The sequence below is a fragment of the Anoplopoma fimbria genome, chromosome 6, assembly GCF_027596085.1.
Source record: "Anoplopoma fimbria isolate UVic2021 breed Golden Eagle Sablefish chromosome 6, Afim_UVic_2022, whole genome shotgun sequence".
In the NCBI taxonomy this organism is placed as follows: Eukaryota; Metazoa; Chordata; class Actinopteri; order Perciformes; family Anoplopomatidae; genus Anoplopoma; species Anoplopoma fimbria.
Window position 1 is genome coordinate 5,579,171 of NC_072454.1, and position 25,465 is coordinate 5,604,635.

Here is a 25,465-nt window from a genome sequence, read left to right on the forward strand (position 1 = left end):
ATCAGCCAGAGTCGCTGAAAGATCATTAAAAACAGCAATGAACAAAAGGAATCCTGAATAGCCTCAGATAGTAGTCACTTCTTGTTTTCTTAGTTTTGTTGTTAAAGATGCAAAAAAGGAAAATAAGGAGCCCTAATTGTAAGCAGTTCACATGTACACAGGGACAGTGTCCTAGAATTGTTTGAAAAAAACACAGAAACAAAACTGAATGTGTGAGCAAAAATGCCTTTATACTAATTCTAAAATTAACAGCTGAGCTGAGTCCACATAATGAAGCAACTAACAAGATGTCTCCCTTTGCCAAGAGAAGTCACACGGCTGTTAACTCTGAACAACAAACATGATGTTTCACATGAAAGCGGATCCGAAATCAAACCTTCTGCAAATGACAGTAATTGTTGGAAAAGCAGAAATTATTCAGATTCACAACATTTACTAATTCAAGCAAGATTTTTAAAAGGGACTGTAATTATAGCAGCTGAATGAAGTGGAGCTCAGAAAACATTTATTTGCTGAGAAAACAAGCGAGAGTTGTTTGGGAAAAGGCCCCATAATGATTTGATAGAAATCCAAAGTATTACCCCACAGCTGTGATTCATTTCATAAAGAACACACTACAAAAGGCTTAAACTCTACGCTGTGTTTGTATTTATGCCCGCACATTCACCCGAAAGCTCCTCTACTCAGCAGCTCAGTTGGCAATCCTATTGCGATCTGGGTGGTATCTGGTAATTGAATTTGCAGGGATAGTAAATTCAGTTTGTTATCTCAAAAAAGTGGAATGACAACACAAGAGACTTCGAATCTTCATCACCTAAAAGCAACAAAGGTGGATTAAAAGCAACAGTTTATCTGAGAAAGTGTGGTTCTCTTTCTTCCCTCAGATTTCAAATAGTTGCTGCACATTAATCAAAAAGTCAGAGTGGTCAAACATGTCAGGCTCTTAAATGACACTCCCACCTTAAACAATACAGGTCGACAGTTAAATCTGTTTTAATAGGTGACTGATCTGGTAAACGGCTCATTGAAAAGCAGCTGTTAAAAGAAACACACATGAAAGTGTGACTCAAACACATTAAACATTCACATCCTGTCACTTTTTTGTTTCAGACATCTGGGTTTATTATGCTGAAAAGTGATGATGAAGCAGATTGTTCTGCTTCATGGTGGGCTCAGAATTATTTATGCCTTGAAGCCACATCAGAAATGTCCTGGTGAGAGATTTCAACTCATATGCAAATGTTGATGGCATCAGAAAAACTCTCTGCTGGGTTCTTTCATATTTTAGATTGTTGATATTCACTAGTGTGAAATATTAACTCATCTCATCTTGAGACCACACATTCTTTGCCATCTACAAATATATAGCTTTGTATGTATGATGTTAAAGTGACACATTATATTATGTACATTAAGTGATATGATGAAATGAATAACTGCCTTGTTGTCTACATCAATCAGTAAGACATTACAGTGATATTTTATCATGTGACTGGGGTCCTTTGCTGTGGGGAAGTGGAACAGAGGTGTTTCCTTTTCTTGAAATCTTACAGTATTCTATTTTCTACAGGAGATACAGCTGAAAGGTGAAATGATATGCAGATGCAGCTATTTGACTAAATGGTGCAGAACTGTAAATAATTTGCATTTATTTCCTTCCTAACATTAATAATAAACCAGTCTAACAAGATACAGGTATTTTTCAACCTTTTGCAATTCATTTTTTATCACCTCTGCGCCATACTGACCCTGAGGTGATACCTTACTAATGCGAGTCAAAGGAAAAATATATAAAGACACTGTCCTTACAATCTGAATTTTAGCCGAGGCCTTTGACCTCAACAGTTGGACCTGGACAAATAAAGTGGCTATCCTCTGACTACAGTATTTTGAGTCTGAATTCCCAATTTATGTTTTCCGAGACTGCTCTGCAGGAGAGCACAAACACAAAGAGGGATTTTCAAACATAAAAGGGAGCAATAGACGGCCAGTATGAACAGGAAGAAGGGTATGGCGACCCATTGCTTTCAGGTATGGGCATGTGAGTATTTTATCAAAATAGCCTTAAAATGACCTTAACCATGTTAAAATGTGCACATTTAATCGGATAATCGTACCACAATGTTTGAAGTTTGGCTTTTTTATAAATGACCCACAACAAAATGATGTGTATATAGCCACAGCAGTTTTCTAACACAGAGAAGCCAGAGTAGAAAAAGTCACATTTCTTTTTATAGGCGTATGACTATTTATTTTTTTAACACCACCCACCTTGTCTTGCAGTTGGTATTTTTGTAGCTCCTCCAGAACAAAATTCACTTGTTTGTCTGTGAGCAAAGAGGCAATATTCCCTCCCAGGTTCTTGCAGTAGTGCTGGGCGTTATCATAGCTGTCACTGCTGGAGTTGATCCTCAGGCAGGCCTCCCCGACATGGTGCCAGCCCTCCCCACACAGCTGGCCTGCACACAAAGACACGCACACACGTATGTCTTTACACCTTCAGTGCATCTGTTTTATCAGATAGCTTAAAACACAAGATTACAGTGAAAGTCTATAGCCTGCTAGTAACTGTTTTTTCCTTCAATGTTCATTAAACACCGGAACAAATAGTTGTCCCATGTACAAAGAGACAACTTCTCCAGATGTTACATATTTTGGAGATAAAAACTGTTTGGCTGATATCATTTTAATGTGCTAATGGCAACAATGAACAAAAGTACAGTAAAAATGTACAATACTAATGGTGGCATGTTGACATGCATATAGTTGTATTTGGCTATATGACAAGCTAAACATTAGCAATTTAATGTGCATATAATTAGCAAACAGTTATGCTTCAGCTTGTAATGTTGAGTATGCCAACATGCACATTTTTGACTTATGTTGAGCATTTTATTATGTCACGATGCCTACTGTTAATTGTATATGTTTAGCTTTAGCTTGTACCATTTAGCATTGTCAACCACTAATGTTTTCGTGTAATGTTCAGTATGTAATCATAGAACAATACCAAGTTGGTTCTATGATTCTATAGTAAGCTAACGATTAGAATATTAGCTTCCCAACACTTAGCTTGTAATGTTTGTAGCATGTATGCAGTTAGCGGTAATATGCTTAAACAGCAACTAGGTACAAATAGAGAAACTTAGAGAGGCAGTTAATTGTCAAAAACAAGCAGAGGAAGATCTGTCAGAAAGATGCAGCTGGTTGAGGCCTTGTATATATAGATAGAGGCTAATGAGCTAGTGAGGGCAGGTGTGCAGGTTGGCGGACAGTCAGGTGACTGGCAAATGTTGAAAACTCCCTGAGTGCAACTAGAGGACAAGAGGGGAATGGAATTGGAATTTGAAGTTGATGTAATGGCCTGGAAAGTAGGCTTTGCTGCCAAAATTAACAGACAATTTAACAGCTTTAAGAGGGATACTTTGCGGTTAATACATAACACATTGAACTGATTTTAGAGGCCGATGTCATTGCTGATTTATGCTGTTACTTGAAACCAGATCACCACATTGTTGCTTTGTAGTAAACTGGCTCATCAGCGTAACAAACAATGCAGGAGTTGTAGATGTAGGCCTAGGTCCGACATGGGATAAAGAAAAAGTGATTACCCGTGGTGATTGAAGAGTCTTAACATGGGGTTGAGCAACTCTACCATTAAAAAAAAAAAAGCATTCATGAACTCATTGTTATCATCACGGTCACTTGGTGGCATCTCGTGGGAGTTTGAGGCCATTCAATTAGCCGGTATGAAAGGGGAAGAAAAAGTAATTCTGCCTCCACTGAGCACCGCTGTTTATTTTGGACTCCAGGACTGATTACAATCACAGGCCTATAATGGCTTCCATCACCAACCTTTTCATGCTACAGAAAAGAAAATACCTGCTTTCTTTCTTTCTTTTTTTCCCCAAAGAAAATAGCAATGGGCAATAATCCACCAAACAAGAAAGGAGAACAGGAGAAAGATGAGGGGTTACAAGAGGAGGCCTACAAACATAAATAGATTAGGTTACAGTCTTTGTGTAAAAGCAAAGATAAACATGTCAGGCCATTTAGCATAATTAATCATAACACAGTGTCTAAAGGAAAGGCCACAGCTGCCATGGTGGTGGAGCTAGTTTCCATTACTCCAGCTCATTTTAGCCCCACTGTTACTGCAAATTCATCATTAGAGAAAATCATGAAAAATACAGAAGCTTTGTTTCAAGCCTTGTCTCATTAATGGACTCAGAAACAAACACACAAAGAAGTAGCAATTTCATTAATGTTGCCAATGACCCTTTGAAAGGACGTGTCCTTAATGGCATTGTTTCTTCCTGTTCACACATACAAATTCTTGAAAAGAGACAGTGTGCCAGTCATTAGCCTGAACCACAATACACATGCTGGGCCCAGTCGACAAAACACAAATACTCATCGACTTAATGGTGCAACATGAGAAAATTTAGCAATTTTATTATGCAAATGTGAACTGATGCGCAGTAGCTTAAGCACAAAGTTGTCCGCTCCACCACGCCAACAAGCGTTAAACAAAATGGAGGGAAAAGATTTTAGCTGTTACGGCTTCCCAATACTCCTTATTGTATGTACAATATACTGCCACGCAAGGAGGTACTCTGTTCTAAACCAACAGAAAATAAACCACAATGTTGTGCGCCAGAAGGGGCCTATAATGGGAAAGTCAGAAAATAAATGTCCAAACGGAGATTATACCCAATTAAATCAACTCTAAACAGCAATGTCTAATATAATGTCTGTTTCACCATTTGTTTCTATGCAAACTGATATCCCTAATATGTGGATAATAAACTCATTTGACATTAAGAGATGCAGAGATAGATGTTACACCATGTAGCAGTATGTGCTCATGGCAGCACCCCTGCTGAACACAAAAATAGGAAAGCTGCATCCTAAAATATCTAACATGTATATTAAGGCTGTAGAGCTGCAAGGGAAGTGGAAACTGGACTTGGAACAAACACTGTCCTCTGTAATAAGGCCATCAGGGTCAAAAAAACAAACAGTGCATCAGGAAGCATGACTGGGTTTAATCTGAACTAATTTGATGACCACAGAATGCAGTGATTACATCATCATAGGATTCCTACAATCCCAGTAAACATGAATTGAAGGATTTTCTTGTCAAACAAAATGTACACGTGTAGATTTAAACTAGGCTCAATTTGATCAAATATGAATTGGTTTTTAACAATTTTAGTTACACTTAACCATTGTATTTAACATTGTTTAAAATACTTTCTTCTTTGGTTCAGGATACAGAAAGGGTCATCCTCTAATCACAAGTCTGATCCTGTATCCTACCGTCTAATTGTTTAAGTGTCTTTGAGCAAGACACTGAACCCCATGTTGCTCCCAGTTCGCTTTACAGCAGCTAAAGTTTAGGATAAGTTAAATGCAGCCGTCAAATTTGATGTATTCAATGTAAGTTTTAAGGTCCAAAGTTTGTGTTGAAGTATAGCCCTTAAAGGATGTTGAAATAATGATTATATGTAATCTATCTATATTTCAAACACATTTGGCCCAGATTTAAACGCATAGACGCCTTTTGACATTTGATTATGTCTGGGATCGATTAATCTAGTGCTCCAAATTCAAACTATTTTACCTCATCTGAACAACAGAGCAGTCTAACAGTTCATACCAACCCACAGTGGGAAGATGTGTACCAGGCTACGGGGCCTTTTTGGTGGACAGAAGACAGGGAGCAAACCCAGTACCAACCTCTGCTTAGAGCTACTGCTAAGTCACAGCAGAGCACCATAGCTAGAAGGCCCTTAGCACAATACAACACAGCACGGAACAGGATCATTTGTGGATTCAAATAGCAAGAGTATTTCCTTTGCCCTCGGACATGCGAGCGCCAAAGTCAAACTGAGAGCAGCTCTAGCTGAAGGCTCCACATCAGTGTGGAACGAAGCATTAGGGACTGTGTGGACTCAAGTTTGTCGCAGCCAAGGATCCATATTGAGATCATCCAGTAGACACTTGTAATTGGCCTACTTTCCAATGCATCTGAATGGAGAGCATGTTTCTGAAGGTATGCTAATCCTCTCTGTGTACATTCCCGCATGGATGTAACAGAGTGTTGATTTGTGAAGAGCACCTATAATATGCAGCCTGTGGGAACATGCAAGTGTGTCTGTTGGACCATATGTTTAGCACAAGCGGCATCCTCTGGCCGGGAAAAAATGAGCCAATGCTGAAGTACCTTAAACTTCCTTCTAATGGCCAACAGGGGGCGAATTTGCAAAATTGTATTGAAGTCTATGAGAAAATGACCCTACTTCTCACTTTATTTATTCCCTCAGCAAACATTGTAAACATGAGTTTATGGTTTAATCGCTAATTTCAAGGCTTCTTTAATACAGCCTGATGTTCATTTAGTACATTTTGGTGCCATTTAGAGTCAAATAGACAATAAAGCAGAGTATACTTTAGGGTGTTTGGTTGTTCTTAGCTTTACCCTCTCCTGTTTTTTTTTTTGGTTCCAAAAAAAACCAAGATGGCGACAGCCAAAATGCTAGACTTGACGTTTCAAAACTGTAGTCCACAAGGCAATGCGTGACATCATGGTGACCTTGTCCATTTCTTATATACAGTTTATGATTTAGCAGAAAAGTGCCCTTTTCACTGCAATGATGATGATCATCGGAGAGCATTTAAAGGTTACACTACCAGACCCTTTATGACGCCAATCAACAGTATTCATCAACAGCACACATGTGACCAAAAAGATTGACACTGTGTCTATTAAATTGTGTATGCATTTGAAAAATTGTAGATGAAAGTCTGTGAGTAGCAAGAAATGTATTTCTCTTGAGAATGACTATGAATAAAAGGAGCTTCATGAATGTCCTTAAGAAATATTCTGAAAAAAATGAAATTGGATTGTAATGTTTCATGTATCTGCTGCGTGTGAATTCATGATGGTGTTATGTGTGCAACGCTGCAAGCATGTTCTCTCTCCCTCTCTCTCTCTCTCTCTCTCTCTCTGTGTGTGTGCACGAGTGTGTCTCCTCACCAGGAAGTGCTTGACACTCCTGCTGCTGCAGCTCCCACTGACAGTTGACGTTGAGGGAGCAGCTCCTGCAGTTGGCCAGTCGGAAACACTCCTGCTCCTCCCGGCGCTTACAGCCGGACGAGGCTCTCACCGACTTCAAAACACAGGCAGAGGAAACAATATCAGTCCGGTTCAACCCCATCATCGGTGTGTCCTCTTTTACAGTAAATTCAATGAGCATGAAGGGATCAATGCAATGTGCAACAAAAGCGGGAGATGAATAAAGTGTGACGGTTGAGGGAATAGAACAGGAAAACAGAAAATGAGAAGAGTAATCAATATGAGGGACACATTATACAGAGATGGACTTTTTATTGAAGTTGTGAGTGTCTATATGCTGTGTGCTACAGCAAATGTTCAATTTTGTGAAACATGATATTGTTCTTCTCAAATTAAAATATTAAAAGTAAAACACTTTCTGGTTCTTCTCCTTGGAGGAGTAGTCTGAAACTCCTATCCATTTATTTTTCATTAGTCAATCATTGCTCTGTTTTGGCCTAAGAACAGAGACCCATCTTTTACAAAAGGATGAAAAAGGATGTTAAATCTTTGTGACCTTTGTTTTAATAAAAAAAAAACGAAGCCGACTATCTGAATACAATCTCAACCTGGTTTCAGTAAATGTACATGATTTCACCTTGTTTTGTTCTTTTTCATTACATGAGATTGAATTCGAAGTGCCCTTTCTCTAACACCATTTTTAATCATTGTCAAGGTAAAGGTTGTTAGAAAAAAAGGACAAAGGACATAAATTAAATGTAAATTTGGATCTAAATTCACCCTAATTATCATATAACCTAAGGTGCCGCTTTGACCTCTGACTACTCCGACCTGATGCAACCCCGACCTGCAGCACTAACAGCAAGTGTCAAGAGTCAAATAATACACACATGTCCCCTCCTTCTGGCTCCGTGCTTCCACAAGCTCAGCTGATGTTCAGACAACATGGTCGGTGGACGAGACAGAGACAGAGCGCCGCCATGCTGCTGTGCCAGCTCCAGAGTCAGCTACACACACACACACACAGACAGACACAAACATACACACACACACACACACACACGGATCCATTCACAGATTCATGTTTGAACACACAGCCAAGCCGACAAAAGCAGCATGCACACACACACATACAGAGAAAGACAGAGAAGGCAGGTTGGAAGTAAAAATAGAGAAAGAGACAGAGAGAAAACAAAATGAGGTACAGAAAAAGTACAAAAACTCACTGAAACAAAGTAATTTAAATAAAACAATACACAACTTAAAATGTATATATTAACATTTGAATTATTAACATGTATTAAGGGAAGGATACAATAAAATAAACTTCATTTTGACCTTAAGACCCCTGTCTTTTGGCACCACCCTTGGGACAAACTTTACACGTTATCCATCTACTGGCTTGGTTCTAGATGACCCGAATCATCAGGATGTTATTTGTTCCATCAAACACTCTCGTTATTGTGAGGTGTAATAAACATCGCGACCTCTAGGGGCCACTAACGAGGTTTTGGCTGTACAGAAAGCCGGCGTGGACTCACCACAGTGCAGTTACTGGATGCAGATAAACACTTCCTGTCCTCACACCACTGACAGCCCCGCGTGTTGGCGGTGCAGCTCGCACAGTCTGAGAACCGGAAACAGCGTTCGTCTGTACTGTCTGGAGGAGGGCACAACACACACACAACCATGAAACCACACATATAAACAACCATCTTTTATGTATGAAACTATTGTATCAATGCTCTTTTATGTACATTACAGTCATTTAGCAGACGCTTTTATCCAAAGCGACTTACAATCAGTAGTATATTACATATCATTCACCCATTCACACACTGACTACCATGCAAGGTGCCACCATCAGACCCTCTGATTGGAGAACTACCTTGCTCTCCACTACGCCACAGCCGCCCCATGTGTATGAAACTAATGTATCAATGCTCTTAACTGCAGCTGCAACCTCCGATCATGCTGATGGATTAGATACGTCATCCCTAGATCATGCACTGTTTTTGGAGAAAGCGCTTTTAAGGTTTTTGGACTCTTCTTGGTGTGAGCTACAGAGACATTTTTAGTTTTTTTCTAAGTAAACAAGTTTTTAAACACAGCATTAAGGATCATTTTAATACTGAACGTATTTGTCCTGACACTGAATAACTGGTGATTTTTTATGACATTTTTATGCATTTTTCCGGTTTGTTTAAAGTCTGTGGTTTCTTTAATGTGAATGTTTTTTATGTTGTTTTGAACTTTTTTGCTGTTCTGTTCTTTTACGGTCTATATATCGTTATGTCTGTTTTTATGTGGTGCTTGTGTGAAACTGCCATCTTTGCCAGGACCACCTTGTAAAAGAGAATTAAATTCTCTGGTCAATAAATGTTAAAAAATAAAAATAAAACAAATAAAGAAATAGCTGATCGGGTTATATTTTTGCTACAGCCTGTGATGCTTGTCCCTCGTCAGAGATTCACGATTGAATCACAGAAAGAAAAAGGAAAATTAAGTGAGCAGATGCATGAGTAGTTTCAGGCAAAACGACATGTGGAATTTAACCTGTCAGTAACAGACATAATGTTATTACTCAACACTGCGTGTCGGAAAAAAGCGTATAATGCGTGATCCCTCTGGCTTGTTCACACATAGTGCTCTTCAGTTTGCCGCTGACATGGTAAACTCATTTTGACTAAGGTAGCTTTAAAGAGAGTTTAGTTCTAACTTGTGTTGTATTTGAAAAATAATTATTAATCTGCAGGGAATTCTGTTCTAATTAAAAGCCACTGATCAATGGCCACTGATCATAACCGTCTGATAAACGCTTTGTAATGATCTAACAAGTGTTGAGCAAAGGAGTTAAATGTCTGGGAAGCATAATTGGAATGTCCATCTGGCACTTTTGTTCTGGTGTATGTCTGGAAGTCTCACTACAGACTCATGTGGTGGCCATGTGCAAGCACGTAATGCTTTCCTGAAGCGTAAACAAGCATGTAATCATCATGTTTGGATGTGATGGAAATGGAAACACACATGGCAGTTTGGTTATTATGCTGCTTCCTTTCACTCTGATCATTTAGACACGCTGTGCTGTTGTTTTTAGGATGAATATGCATGTGAGTTTAAAGCAGAGCTGAACACTGATCTGGGACATGTTAATCAGTCAGACTCCCATCATGCATCTGAAGGTCCTTGCATGTTGTTTGTTCTATTTTGCTCCTTAACTACGAATCTCTATTTCACATTGCCGGCCATTTGTCAACTATTTACTTAAAAAGTTTTGATTTTTAATTTAATTCTCTTCCGGTCCAGACAGCCATTGATTTCTGTCAAGCATTAAAATCAATTAGCAGATTTTTGTTAGTAATGTTTGTGTGGTAAGGCAGTTAAACTGTAGATGTATTTGAAAGCTCTGTACTTTGATGTCGACTGTGATGGGTTACGACATAAAATGACTGTAAGTATAGATGATTTGTAGTAAATGGGCTTAAAGATGAAAAAACACTGGAATGGTCCTTTAAAGCAGTGAATCCATGTTTATCCATTTAAAGACAGTACAAACATTAGCATGATTGCTTTTTGTTTAAGCCAAATCCGCAGACTAAATCTGGCAGAGAGAAATGAGGACGAGGAGGAGGAGGGTTTGGACTCAACCTAATTACTTCCAAATCAGGTAATTGTTGCAGTATTGACCTTCTGTTCCCATAATTATGGAATGCAAACAAACTTCAAAAGAGAAACACTTAAGAATAATTACTGTTCCTATGAAATAATTGGTCTTTTGGGAGACATACTTAGGCGGGACTGTGCTGTACATTTAAGGAAAAATATATTGATATGAGGAGAAAGACATAAAGTAACAAATGATAAAGTATCAGCTGGGCCGACGGGACCCCGGTGTTACCTACCAGGTCGTGGGGGGCAAAAAGGAGCAGGCAAAATGTGCTCGGGTGGTTTGGGCTCCCAGGGGACACATCTACTTTTGAGCCATTGGCAGCGGATGCCCGGCCCAGCAGCCGCACACAAAGCCGGGGTAGAAAAGGCCAGGCAGGACGGAGGGGTGTAGGCCAGCACGTCGTTCAGAAGGAGGCCCGAAAAACCTCCAAAGATGTACATGGAGCTGGAGACGAGACAGAGAGGATTACTCAGAACCACGAGGGCAACAGAAAGCTGTACATGGAGGGAGGCAACACTGCAAAAGTTACAGCGAGATGGTGTGAAAGAGACAAGAAAGTCCTGTAGAGATGAAGAACGATGAAGAAATGTTAAGACAGCAGCAGGAGAAACTTTCAAAGATAAAGCTGAACTTTGGTTTTGGGGTAAGAAAAAAAAAAAATTCAGTTTGAAGCTGGCTTTTTGAATTTCAAAGCTGACATTTTTGCGCTCAAAGCTGACTTTCTGGTGGGTAAATGGTGTTAAAGGGTCAGACCATTATTTCTGAGTTCAGCAATAAGTCACTCCGCATCGTGATGGAACTCTTTGAGCAAATGTTTTGAATTCAACTAAGAGTTTGAATCAATTCTGGGTTTTTTTATTGGTATTTTACCTGCCTATAAAATGTCCTCTACTATTTTATTCTAAGGTACTGATGTTCACCAATGCAGTTAAGAGAAAAAACGGGGTTATAAAAGTGGATATCTACATTTAGCCATGAGGTTAAGAAAACGTAATGACTGAAATCTTCTTGCATGTACAACGGCCCGTTTTTTAAACCATCTCACACAGGTTTACTATCAATACAGCAATTCAGATTCAAAAAACAACAGCATCAGAATTAAAGAATATGAGTGACCCAACTTTTCTGAGCGAATGAAGATCGGAAAATACAGAAATACAGACTCAAAAATAGGAAAGGTATACATAAAGTTCTAGAGGTACTAAAGAGAAATACAGAATGTGCACTGTATCTATAAATAGATGATATAAATAAAGTTACTCAGAGTGAAACAAGAGAAACATCCACATATAGAGGTGTGCTGGCAGAGACACAGCCCAAGAGAGCTTCAGAGAAGTCAGCAGAGCGAGAAGTGACAAGACAAGTGTAAACTGAAAACTAAATATAACATGGAGATGAAGAGATCAATCCATAAACAATCGACACAACATAACCACAAACTGTCAAAGGGAAAAAAGGCAGAGAAGAAAGTCAACCCAGACTCTCAGTGCTTCCAAAAAACTTAGAGGACACTGCAGGAAGACTTCAAGGAAATGTAAAAATGTGCAGGAATAATGCATCATGAGTAGATGTGTTTTATTTGCATATGTATAATTGAGTACTTTAGTAGATTATTCACCAGATTTTTACCAAGATTTGAGCATGAGCATTAGCAAGTAAACTGCTGAAGTGTCCTTCATAGCAAGGCAATAAATCTCAAGCAATGTCAGGCTCGCTGTTGTACTCAGGTATTCTATAGAGGGTAGCAGTGCTTTGTTTTGGCAGTGATGAACTACAGACGACTAGTGTGGAAGGAAGGAGCTCACCCGTTGCTAACCACGGCGGAGTGTCCGAATCGGTTGGCGTCCCGGTGCAGCCCCGGTCTGGGGAGGACAGTCCACTCATCACAAGCTGAAGAGAGAGAAGCACAGTGTTAAAATACAGTATTTTTTCACTTTGTGTGTCTTTGTACCTGAAAGAAGAAACAGCAAGATAGATAATTGTGTGCAAATACTACTGCAAAAATGCTTTAATTACCATCCTGTTTATTAAGTCAGAGATAATGCACTATGAGGTGTTCCAATATAAGAAAATAGTCCATGAATTCAGGTCTACTGACTGTGTCTATATCTGTGCCTGTACCATAGCAATTGAAGACCGAAAACCCAAGAAGTATACTAAAAATGATCATCAATCTTTAAAAAAAACTTTCGGCTACTGTGGTTGAACTGACTGATAATTAAACTGTAGTTAGTGTAGATGATAATACATGTATGCGGATTGAACTCTTGATAAAAAACACTGGATATGTGCTTTATCCTGACATTACATTTTAGAGTTGGAAGCGCACTTTTGATTCAAATAGCACTGTATACTTTAGCATCAAAATCTGCCGTAATTGAAAGAAACCACAGACGAAATTATGATTAGACACATCATTCCCCCATCTCCCTTGGAATAAGGAGCACCTGAGTTATTACTTTTGATGCAAAAGAACGGAGGAGGGTGACCCACAATTCAACCCCCCTCCCTTAATCCCATCCCAAGGAACAAGCACTCCTTATCTGAACCTTTTCACATTAAATTACGGTGATACGGAGAAGATGTGGGGGCGATAATCTGGGAGATGACTTCATAAAACACTTGGTGCCACCGAATATCATCATAAAGCACCTCTATCTCTCTCGAGTTATAATTGAAGCTATGAGCGCTGTGTATTTTACTAGTTGGATTTAACAACTCTGTGATGTTTTAAAGACCCCTACGTGCTCCCATTACACTCGTGTGGAAATGACTGTGTGTCGGTGGTTGTGGAAGTGTAAATGTGCTATTTAGCCAGACGAGCGCTCCCTGAATGTAAAAACAGAGAGCAGGTAGAGCTGAGGACGCCAGGTTGATAATGGCCTCGTTCTGCGATGTGCTAACTGCTAATTGGGAGCGCTTGTTTGAGAGCGAGGGGATGCGGCAGAGGACGCAGTGAGAGATGGGGTGGGGTTTAAGGTCATCCATACTAACATGTCAACTACAGTGATGCTGATGCAATAAAGTTGAACTGGAGCCTGGGTATTTGTTCCCATAGTACAGCTCTTTCCGTCTATGCTAAGCTAGAACAGCTAAAAGATGAAATACGTCTATTCTTAAATATTATTGCTGAGTAATGTTAAAGGAATAGTTTGATATCTTGACACTTTGCTCTCTATTAAACAAAAGAGCTGTTGTTAGTTAGATAAGTTTTGAGGATTTTTAAACTTTGGACATAGCTGTACCATAATGTTTCTAGTCATTATTGCCCCGCTAGGCTAACAGGCTGCTAGCTGAACTGAAGCTTCACATTAATGGTAGACGTGAGAGATGGACTCATCTTTTCATCTCACTCTCTTTTAAAGAAAGTGACCTTTTAATCAGGGTTTTTTTTTATGATTTCATTAAAAAGTTGCACGCCAGAAGAACACATTAATATTGAGCAAATCAAGAACGTACAATTCAGGTCCAATGCTGAAGTTCAGTGCCAAGGCATGGAGCTCCATTGGACCTTTGCCATTTTTAAGTCATTGCATTGCCTGTCAGTTTTAGAATTGATTTTTAGATTAAATGGCTTATTTCTCAGCATTTTTTCGTCCCAAAGATTCCAAACCAAAAACGCATGCTGAGTCAGCGTTTTTGCAAACTGTGGACAAAATCATGAGAATCTGGACTCAACCTCTGTGGACACTTTTAAAGGAAACTTCAAGACCAATACAATCATTGCCTTTGATTTGAGATCACAATCACTGGTGTTCATGCTTTATCTATCCCTTGTGTTTATGTATTCTAGTGACTGTTATCAATTTAACCATTTAATGAATAATTATTGTAATTTTTAATCTTCAAAACTCTATGTTGTCATTACTTTTTTTTCTGTGCTGTTTTAATCTTGCTCTGTAAGGCACTTGCATGATTGAATGAAAGTTGCTATTATAAATAAAGTTGAGTTGAGAGTTGAGTCTGACATTTGACACCTGTAGCAGACTGATGTATTATTTTAAACAGAACCAGGCTTCAAAAGTCATGCGCTACAACAATAATACATGTCGGATAATAGGGTTGTGAAGAATCTATAAGATGGTAAATATCCTGCTTAACAACCTGCAATTAAAAGTGAACTTTTTCCATTCAGTCTGGAGATTTGAATCTGTGATGCCCTTGTGGAATCTATTTCTAGATCTTGCGCTAACACTGATGTTTTGTCAGCTAATATAACCTGCAAGGCCCCGAATCCAATTCTCACCTGTGCTTAGGTGTGCTGCTCTGTGACAGCTGAAACCCATCTGGAGTACATGGTGCTAAAATGCTTTGAGTCTTCTGTCCCTCCTGGCAATTGACACAGTTTTTAAATGAGTTTCAATACCCTTGATGAATCGTATTGTGTGAGTATTCATTTTAACAGTATGATTCATTAAATGTAAAGTTCTCTTTTGGATCTTATATTTCTTTTCTGCTTGGATCCATCATCGTAAATCAGTTAAACAGGTAAAATTGAAGATGAGGATGTTTTTAAATGGTCTGAGGAAGGTTTTTTTTTTATATTCTGCATTTGCACTCAAACATCAGTCAGGTTTGTAGACTGATTCTAGTATTTTTCAAACTGAGTAGCTTAAACGTGTGTATTTTTTGACAGGAAATATAGTAAATAATAAAAGAAGAAGCATTCCTGACAGCGTGCTATAAAACAGTATGAAGACGATCCTGCTGGGAGGCAAAATGTCATTGTGTCCTTCATGTAGCAAAGCAGAAGGTAAGGGAATAGTAATGATGTGGAGGCCTGGGTGGTGAATAGACCAGAGTTTTCTTCCTGTCACTCGAACAGTCAATATTTACTTTTCTAAAATTGTTACATGATCTTTTCCTTTAACCATTTATTCACCATAACCACAATATTTCCTCAACCTGAACCAGTTGTTTTCATGAGCAGACAAAAGGCCACTACACCTATTCTACATAGAAGCAAAACACTCAGATGTTATAGTTATTTAGCCTCTTTTTGCTGTTTTTTTTTTTGTAATTGTTAGGCATTTCTCTGTGATTTTGGGTCTTTTTTGTAATTGTTAGGCATTTCTCTGTGATTTTGGGTCTATTTGTGGTCATTTGTGTCACTTTGTGGTTGTTTTGGCTCTTTTTTATAGTTGTTGTTAGTCTCTTTGTGTCTCTTTGCAGCTGTTTTGTGTCTCTTTGAGGTTGTTTCGGTCTATTTGCTGTATTATTGTGTCTCTTTGTAGTCGTTTTATGTTCCTTTGTGGTCATTTTGAGTGACCTCCGAGTTGTCGCATGTCTCTCTGAGTGACATTTTGTAGGTGAAGGCTAGAGGGGGGCTGACACTTTGGGTCCCTGGGCGTGTGCAGTTCAGTCATCTATCCATGAGTGTAACATGCTCTGTATTAACATTTGTAGGTCTGATCAGAACAAAGCATTGGTGCTTTCTGTGTCTGCAGACATGCAGTGTTTCTGCTTGTTTAATGTCGCATGTTAAAGTTTGTTAAAAGTAAAACACAAACATGCCGCTTCTCGTTTGTTCAAGTGAATCAAGAGCTCTGTTGTGAAATTTAAAGAAAAACCCCACACATGACTTCCAACCTCCAACACAGCTATAAAGATCTAGCTCTAAATTAAAAAGAAAAAAGGGAGAGAGATAACAGCTTTAGTGACTTTTGACCTCATCCTCTTGCTGTCCTGGGCGCACACACACACACACACACACACACACACACACACACACACACACACACACACACACACACACACACACACACACACACACACACACACACACACACACACTAACAACCACCCTGAGATTCAAACTGCCACAATGTTCACCACAAAGAACTCCAGGCTCAACAGATACCTATCAGCCACAACACACACACATACACACATACACACACCGCCTGCACACGGACACACACATCAACACAGAGTTTAATTTCCTCTCAGGATATGAGAAAATCTGTGTTAATAATGCATGGTGGGACAGAGAGAGAGAAATCATGAGACCAGATCGAAGCGGGCAGGCGGGCCGGGCTGATTGACAGTTTGATCTGATCGGCACTAATGGGGGAGCTGATGGAGAAAGGCGGGAGGAGGAGGAGGAGGAGGAGGAGGAGGAGGTTTGAATGGCAGCCACTGTTTGCTCCTCCTTTATATCACGGCTCCCAACATCTTCCAAACAAATTCCCAGCAGGCTCTGGGCTCTTCAGCGGGCTGTGCCATGTGTGTGTGTGTGTGTGTCAGGTGTGCGATTGTGTGCAGCAGACAGTGTGTGGGTGTGTGCCTGTGGTGTGTCAATTTGGAGAGAGGGCCGCGTTTTTAATCAGAGTTCATTTTCCCCCCCCAAAATCTAATTAGACGTGTGAGGGTGGCAGGGTTGAGGGGGGAGGGTGGGAGAGCTGGAGGCTGAGAGGGAGAATTAAATCCAAATGAAAAGTGCCTTCCGTGTCGACCTGAATCTAATGTGTGGCAGCAGAAGAGCAGGAGAAGCTAATAACGCTGCGTCGTTGCCCCCCCCCCAAGGTTAGCGCGGCAAAACAAAAACAAATTAGTGCTGGAAAGCCTCTCCGCTCGCTGTGAGCGAGGAGGCAGCGAGGAACGGAGGAGAAGATGAAGACGAAACAAGGGATGGACAGAAGTGACTCCCACAGGTGGAACTAATTAATTATCTCGTGGAGAGACGAGGGCAGAGGAGGAGAGGAGGCAAGGAGAGGAGATGAGGGAAGGGAAAATAATGAAAAGATAGATATTGGGTTTTATACAGGAAGAATGAGATTCATATAAGGACACCTTAATTGACGACTGATTTTCTACAAATTGTCCATAATGAGAAAGGAACTGTGTATTTCCTGGAAAGGGATATGGAGAATGTACAAAGTATACAGCTGGAAAGTTCTTGCAATTAAAATCTTTAATTTTTTTAATTTTTTTTATAAAGAAATGAATAGGTGAATGTGCATATTAATCAAAACAAAACATTTCCACTGTGATTGAACATTACAGGTAAATTTGAGATTTAAAAAAATGTGAATTATTTCTGTTACAACTGAGGTTTAATTGGGTGACCAAGTGGATCTCTGTCATTTAAAGAATATTAGTTATTTAGGAGTTCTTTCCTACCTGGATATAAGTGGCTGATCATAAACTACCAAACAACGATGAACTACAAAACAATTTCCCCAAAACTTAAAAAATTATAAACAACTGCAACTGGACCGACGTAAGAAACAATTAGCAAACGCTTTTCAGGAAATGTTAATTATTATTTCAGTAGGTTACAGTTTGCAGGAAAGTGGTTTGAAATTCAATTATCTGTAAGGTTAAAGCATTATCTTTTAATGACTCAATAAGGCATTATAAAGAAAGTAAAAATATATCGGCAATGTTTTGGTCTAACAAATAAGCGATTGGCCATGTGATCCACTTTACTCTCACTTCTTGCCGTCTTAAATTGTCTTTTTTCGGTGTAGTTGAAGTCAGCAGAAGAGGAGAGAAAAGCAGACAGTGAGGAAGCAGAGCGAAATGAAAGAGAGAAAACAGGAAAGTCTTAATTTGGCTCAGGTTTAAACTGTTTCTTAAGCTCATCATAACCCTCAGTGTGTTAAACAGTCACCACACCGGCTCACTAGATGACTTAAATTCCACATAATCCCCCTCCGGGTCATAGGAGACCGTTTAGCAGCACCTCGGTAAGAAAAGTCCTTTCTGAGCTGAACCTCTGACGCTCTGCAGACTGCTCTGGTTATCGTGCTACGAACATACAGCAGAACCTCGTCAAGAAACAAGAACAGGCCGCCACAGAGGCTGAGGCGATCGAATCGGGCTGGAAGCTGCTGATGAACGAAGCCGCCCTGATGATTACTGTGTCAGATTGGAAGATGCTTACATGTGTCACTCCAGAGAGAAGTTACAAACAATGTATTTTGTGTTTGTTGGTGTAGCGAACGGTGTCAAAAGGTTCATTTTAAAGTATAAATGCAGAACAACCATACTTTCAATGTGTTATAATCTTCTCATAAAACTGTATAATTATAGTTAAAAACACTTATTATTATCCATTATGATTTATAACACAAATATAACAGATTATAAAGCATTGTATAATGACTTATATGGTCAAGTATCATAACACTTTATAATCGCTGGTCACTCATTCATTTTTATATTTTTTTTGGTATGTATTATAACTCACATTGTTGTAAGACAATACAATCAATGTCAGAATGCATTATAGTTTGATTATAAGTTACTCAAAGTGATCATTGTTTGCTTTAAGTAAACAATGATCACAAAAACATTTTGTGTGTTGTTCTTGCAAAGATTTAATAAAAAAAAGAAATCACTATATTTCAAGCACCCAATAAGCACTTGGAGTAACTTATAATCACATTATAAAACATCATAAAAGTGAATATAATTAATTACAAAGAGATTATAATGGATTGAAAATGGTAGATATTTAATATTACTATACTATAACTACTGGATCCTTAAACACTATGATCCTTGCTTTATAAAGTGGTGATGATTATCGTTATACATCATTATAAATATGTTTGAGTGCTTAAAAGTATAATCATCCAGTGCAACAAGCAGGTTATAACTCATAATAACTATGTGTATAATGCATTAGAGACGTGCTTCAGTTATACAAACTAATCTTTTTTTTTTTTTTAATATGCAGGCGCACAGTAAGTTGCCTGTTACAGTTCACACTTTTTTTTACTTTGCCCTAAATACCTTTACCACACTATCCCTCACTGAAGCATCCCACACCCTCCACCCCTCCCTTCATCCTCTTCCCTTTTGTTTCCCCCCTCTCAACCATCACTCCCCCTCCCTCTCTCCTGCGTCTCTGCGGTGAAGTAAAGAGGCGGATGGCGGACAATTAAGTTGTGCAGAACCGCAGATACGAGCGGTAATGAATAAATGATGATATTTATAAAGACAGGGCTGTATTTGCGCCGAGTCGAGGGACACGTGAATACACACATTTATTGTGACTGTTGACGGGGAGAGAATAAAATAAATAAATAAAAAAAAAGGCACAGCTGTCAACACTTGTTCCCAACTGCTCTAAGACGGGGACGCTCGGTACACAAATACTTTATTGTTCATTACCTTAGATTTTGCCTTCTATTCACATGCTTATTATCTGCTCTATCCTGGCATACCTTTATTGTTTTTAGGTCATTCATAGTCTGAGCTTTTCTCTCCCTAAATCCCTCCCTCATTTACTGTTTATCTCTCTCCCGCTCTGTGTATATCCCTCTCCCCTTCCTCAATGCTCTGCTCTCTTATTTCTTATTATTGCTTCTTCACATTCACTGCCTTATCTCACCCAGATCCTCTCTGGCGTTTTCCCCCTTTCATTACATAATCTACAGCAGAGGGAGATAAAATAATGAGGGGGACATGATAATGATAATGCCAGACAAACACAATGACACGATTACGTAGATATATGATTAGTTTATAGTTAAATAAACATACTTTTGCAGGGTTTTTTTTTCTTAAATGTGTAAATCAGCTGTTTTTCTGCAGCTTTTTAATCCCATCTCAAGGTCTTGGGAGTTTCCCTCACTTTACATGATGGAGCTGAGTACATCACCTAAATTTGGAACTTTGGTCACGACTGAAAGCTCTTAAAAAAAAAAAAAAGCTAGTTAGTGGACCGTGAGGTAATTCATTAAAGAACCCAATTAATTGAGCAACTTCACCACAACGTTACAAGGACATGGCAACTTCACCCGCCAAGCTTTTTCTCAGCCCTCCTGCTTCTGTCTCTCTTTGTCCTCCTCCTGCTTTGTGTACTACAACATGCGTTTACATCCATCTTTCATTTTTGCCTTTTGATTCTTGTTAAACTCTCTACGCTCCCTGTTGTTTTCTCTCCTGTTGGTGTAATCCCTCTTTTTCCTCTCCCGAAGCTTCCCTCCATCCCTCCGTTTCTCCGTCCCTGTCGAGGGGTGGAAACATCCTCATGCCATCTGCTTTATGGTGCTACTGGGTAGCCTGTAATGGGATCCTTAATCATCCATATACTCTCTACCTACCTACCCCGCAGCCTCTGTGTCCTCACACAATCCTCACGGACTCCTCTGTCTTTTAGATGATCTTTTGTTGTTGTTTTTTTGGCTCTGTTACTGTAAGCCTCTCTCTCTCTCTCTCTCTCTCTCTCTCTCTCTCTCTCTCCTCCCCCTGGCCCTCTCTTCATACATACAGTATGCAACATTAAGGGCCTTTCATCAAACGAGGCTGCTGCACAGTTCTGATTCACACAAGAGCGTCAGCAGTAAAAAGAGAATCTTTGTATGTATGTGTGTTTCTGTGTGTAAGAAAGCACTGTGAGTGACTATTGGAGTGAATAATGTCTATTTTCTCAGAGGGTCATTGTGAGGAGAAGATTGTTATCATCGCAACCAAATACATATGCAGAATTGGGCTAGGCAATATATCAATATTAATATATCAAGCCTTGTCTTTTCCTGGTTTTAAAGGCTGAATTACAGTAAAGTGATGCTACTTTTCTGAACTTGCCAGACTGTTCTAGCTGTTCTATGATTTGCCTTTAGTCATTTTATCCACATAACTATTGATTATTTATCAAAAATATAATTGTGTAAATAGTTTGTGATCGCTCCAGTAGCCAACCCTACAATATCATCACAATATTGATAGAGATATTTGGTTACAAATTTTGTGATTTTTTTTTTCTGTAAATATGGTGAAAATATTTGATAAACAAATAATGAAGCTGGGACACCCATTGTTACTCCTTCCCAGTAAAAAAAAAAACTCCAAACACCTTCCTACACTGTTTGTTGCCACACTCACGGCTGAATAAAGCACCTTGTTTTAAGGTGGAGTGTAGAAATACAACTGCAATCTCTGTGGCAAAAACACATGGTTTCATATCGGCATCTTTGGGAAGCGGCAACCTAAATCCATGGCGAAAAAAAAAAAAGCTTCTTTGGTGTCATTTCTTTCCTTGTTTCATTTTTAACCTCTAATGGTTATGAGCTGCTTGGTTTTATACATACAAATACAAAATTGAATCCTAAGTACAGTGTATTCCCTTTAACGTTTTAATGTCTGTATGAGAATATTAAATGTCTATCTCAGTTTGAGACGTTTAAGAGTAAATGTTTGCACTGGTAGTCGCACAGAACTACATTTGTCTTCCATGACGAACACGAAACGGTGTTGCATGTTGTCTGGGCAGCTGGTTAAGCATCAGCATTGATGTAAACTTGGAGAATGGATGGAGAATAGATGTAGTTGGCAATATGCGGGTTTGCAAAAGGAGTGGAAGTGGGAAGGGAGATGGTGGAAGTGCCGGATTGAAATTGGGCCTCCGTATGATGTGGTGTAAGGAAGTGGTTGGCAACTCTGTGTGTACCAAAGGAGGAGTGCAGTGCAAGGAGTTTGCAGGAGATGTAGACTGGGACAAGTCCTTGAGAACAGTTTCAATCTGAGCAGATGGAGCTCTATATGGCTGTGGGCCTAACATTTATTTAAAAAATATACTGTAGTACGTATGTGTGTGATTATTTAGTGCTTGTTCTCACCGATATCGTACGCCAGGAAGTCCGCAGAGAAGCACTTTGCTCCGTTGCTCAGCGACGTGTCATTGTGAGTGTTTCCTCCGAAAACCAGCATGGTGCCGCTCAGAAGCACCGCAGAGTGGAGGTACCGCGCTACACCACTCTCCCCGAGGATCAGCCTGCACACACACACACACACACACACACACACACACACACACACACACGCACAGGTGGAGACAAGCACACAGAGAAAAGAGTGCAACTCAGCAGAGTGAGACATATTAGGACAGTGTTAATTTGTCAGTTATGCGTGTGTGTGTGTGTGTGTGTGTGTGTGTGTGTGTCCGTGGTGCCATGCTATTGATGGCGTCTGTCTGGTTGTGTGACCTGACCTGTGGTGACTGCCCTTCGTACCAACTGTTCCTTCAAGGGAGCATTGCAGACAGACACACACACACACACACACACACACACACACACACACACACACACACACACACACACACACACACACACACACACACATGCAAACATACAGAAACCCTCAGCACAGACATTGTGGGAGGTCTTAGTCTGCGGCATGTGACCTGTCTGTCCTTGAGGTCATAGGTCACGTATTGGAGACCAACTGTGGTGGCTTTCTGTGGCTTCTTCAGTTACCGCAGCAACTCCGACTTTCCACCAGAGACTTTGATATTTGACATTTATTAAAGGGAACACAGCGATCCACCTTCACCGCTGAACACACAGGAGAAACTGAGTCAGGAAAATGTATAAATGCTAACCGTAAAACTAAAAAATGCTTCAGCGAATTCCTTTCTAACCTTTCCATAGAATCATCACCTTGTCAACAAATTGCTAGATACACTTCTTCCAGTGAGACTTTGGAGGTATGAGCACTTTAGTTTGCTTTATCGGAGCAAAACTATGATAGAAAATTGTTTTTAAGTTGTTTTAATAGTTACTTTGGATGTTTTGACTCATTTTGACACAAGCAACCTGCTAACCTCAGAGCCACCTTTCACAGATTATCACTAGAGGATTCAATCAATCAATAAAAAAATACAGAGATAAGTCGTCGTCGTCGTCCCCCCTCATACATTGAGCTCTAGCTGTATAGAATAGCTGGAATACCCACAAATGTTTCCGTCTGGGAATTTCGAAGAGTCCACCAGCTCAAGTGACACCTGACTCCGGGGGACAAATTCCATGTGGAAAGTGAGAGCCACGGGGGAGACAGCAGGTCGCATGTGTGGCGAGTGCGCATGTGAATGTGAAGAGAGTGAAGAGGGGAGACTGACAGAGTCCAGTGTCCCCCTTTCACCCATCCATCTGCCAGGGGTCACCTGAGGTCAGGCCTCCTGTCAGGTCCGTCTATTCTCACCCTCCTCTGCTCTCTCTAACACAGGCACGCTTATTTATTCTATGTCTGTAAGGTAATAATAATATAATAACGAGTAGTATAACCATTAATATCACTGCAGGTTTGTTTGAATCGCATCATTGTTTCCATCGTCCTGCATGCACAAATTTACTTTTATTTTTAGTATGTAAAAAGATTCTAGTTTGAGAATTTTGTAAATATACTAATAGTCTCACACACAAACGCAGCTAGAAACAGCTGACTGACACATACTTTTAGGAAGTTTGACCTCAACCAAAGTCAAATAAAGATTTTCTGCATTACTGTGCATTATGACCAAGTAATACAATAACTAAAAGTTGCTCATTGGTGTGCATTTGTTCAGTTTGTCTGACTATGTGTCAGCATTGCAAAGACTGGTGACCTGCCCAGAATGCACCCTGCCTATGACCTAGTGCATCACGGGATTTGTTCTGGCTCTCTTGCAGATAAGCGGTTCAGATAATGGATGACAGCTGTTACGGCCGCGATGGATGTCGGTGCAATTTGCATTTTTCTTTGCAGATGTCAGTAGGTGTCAGTATTATAGGCCGTGCTCTCACCATGTCTTGGTGTGGACGTGGTAGCGGTACATGTGGTCCACCAGGCCGTACTTGTTGTTGCTGAGTGCCTTGTATCCCCCGTGGAGGAACACGCAGCCGCTGGCCTCGTGGTACACGCTGCTGTGGCCGTAACCCCCCTGGACCACGGCACCTTCAGCAGACACCACCTGCCACGAGTTCGACCCTGAGACACACAGAGAGAGAGAGAGAGAGAGAGAGAGAGAGAGAGAGAGAGAGAGGAGAGAGAGAGAGGTTTGATTACTGCAATGGATCAAAGTATACAGACTTTAAAAGTTTTTAATGCTCTGGCAGGTTTTGGCGTTTCACTTCCACGCCAAAAAAACAAAGTAGATTTAATTCAGCAGGTGAGATAGAGCGAGGGAAGGGAAGAGCAGAGAGGCGGAGAGAGGGAGTGAGCCCGAACAGTAAGAGAGAGGAAATTAGACTTTATTGAATTTAAAAGCGCCCCTTTATTAGACCAGCGTAATGCATACCGATGAATTCCGGCGCATAGAAAATGTTATTAAAAAACAAGCAGGGATTACATCATCCGAGCAGACCCCAATAAAGAAGAGACACAATGCGACAAACAAAGCCTTAGAAAGAGGAGGAAGTTCAACAGCCTGAGTGAACGTGCTGTAATATGGAGCGCTAAACCCCCGAGAGCACGAGTAGTACTGAGAGAAGAGCGGGAGAAAGTGAGGAAATGAACTAGAAAGCACCCAAAGCGGGGATATCGCCACAAAAACTTTCATATTAGTTTTGGGTTTTTTTACTTGAAATGTAATTTGCAGCAAGAATCTTCCTCAACGTACACCCACTGGGTTATAACGGCTATACGTTTACCTGTAAGAAAACCAATAATATTCTGAATATACAAAGCCCTGACTTTCAAATGAGTCCCAAACAAATTGCTGGATTGCTAAGAATCCATTTCTGGCAACATCGTCAAAATGAACAATGTGTTTCACAGTCAAAACTGTTCAAACATTAAACAAGTCACACTTTAATGAAAATGTCAACTTGTTGAAGGAAATCTTGAAAATGTTAAATCATTAACAATCCCTCGTGGCAGAAATGGGTGTGGCCTATGTTTAGAGATTTTTGTCTCCACTTAAAGAGGCCAGGAAAAAGTCATTTTAGCCCACATAAAACATAACGTTTGTTATAATTGGTCAAATGATGGCACTACTGGCA

At 39.9% G+C, this 25,465-nt stretch overlaps 1 protein-coding gene across 1 annotated transcript in view; it reads right to left on the minus strand.

Annotated features, from left to right (window-relative positions):
• The window catches only part of atrnl1a (attractin-like 1a), a 237,273-nt gene that overhangs the window by 161,478 nt on the left and 50,330 nt on the right, over positions 1–25,465 (minus strand). Inside the window, exons 9-16 of the mRNA XM_054600058.1 lie at positions 24,269–24,452; positions 22,325–22,479; positions 12,557–12,641; positions 10,984–11,195; positions 8,623–8,741; positions 7,972–8,088; positions 7,043–7,175; positions 2,272–2,459 (exon numbers count right to left, since the gene is read on the minus strand). Coding sequence (XP_054456033.1) covers positions 2,272–2,459; positions 7,043–7,175; positions 7,972–8,088; positions 8,623–8,741; positions 10,984–11,195; positions 12,557–12,641; positions 22,325–22,479; positions 24,269–24,452 — 1,193 coding nt within the window. The remainder of the gene's footprint in view (positions 1–2,271; positions 2,460–7,042; positions 7,176–7,971; positions 8,089–8,622; positions 8,742–10,983; positions 11,196–12,556; positions 12,642–22,324; positions 22,480–24,268; positions 24,453–25,465) is intronic.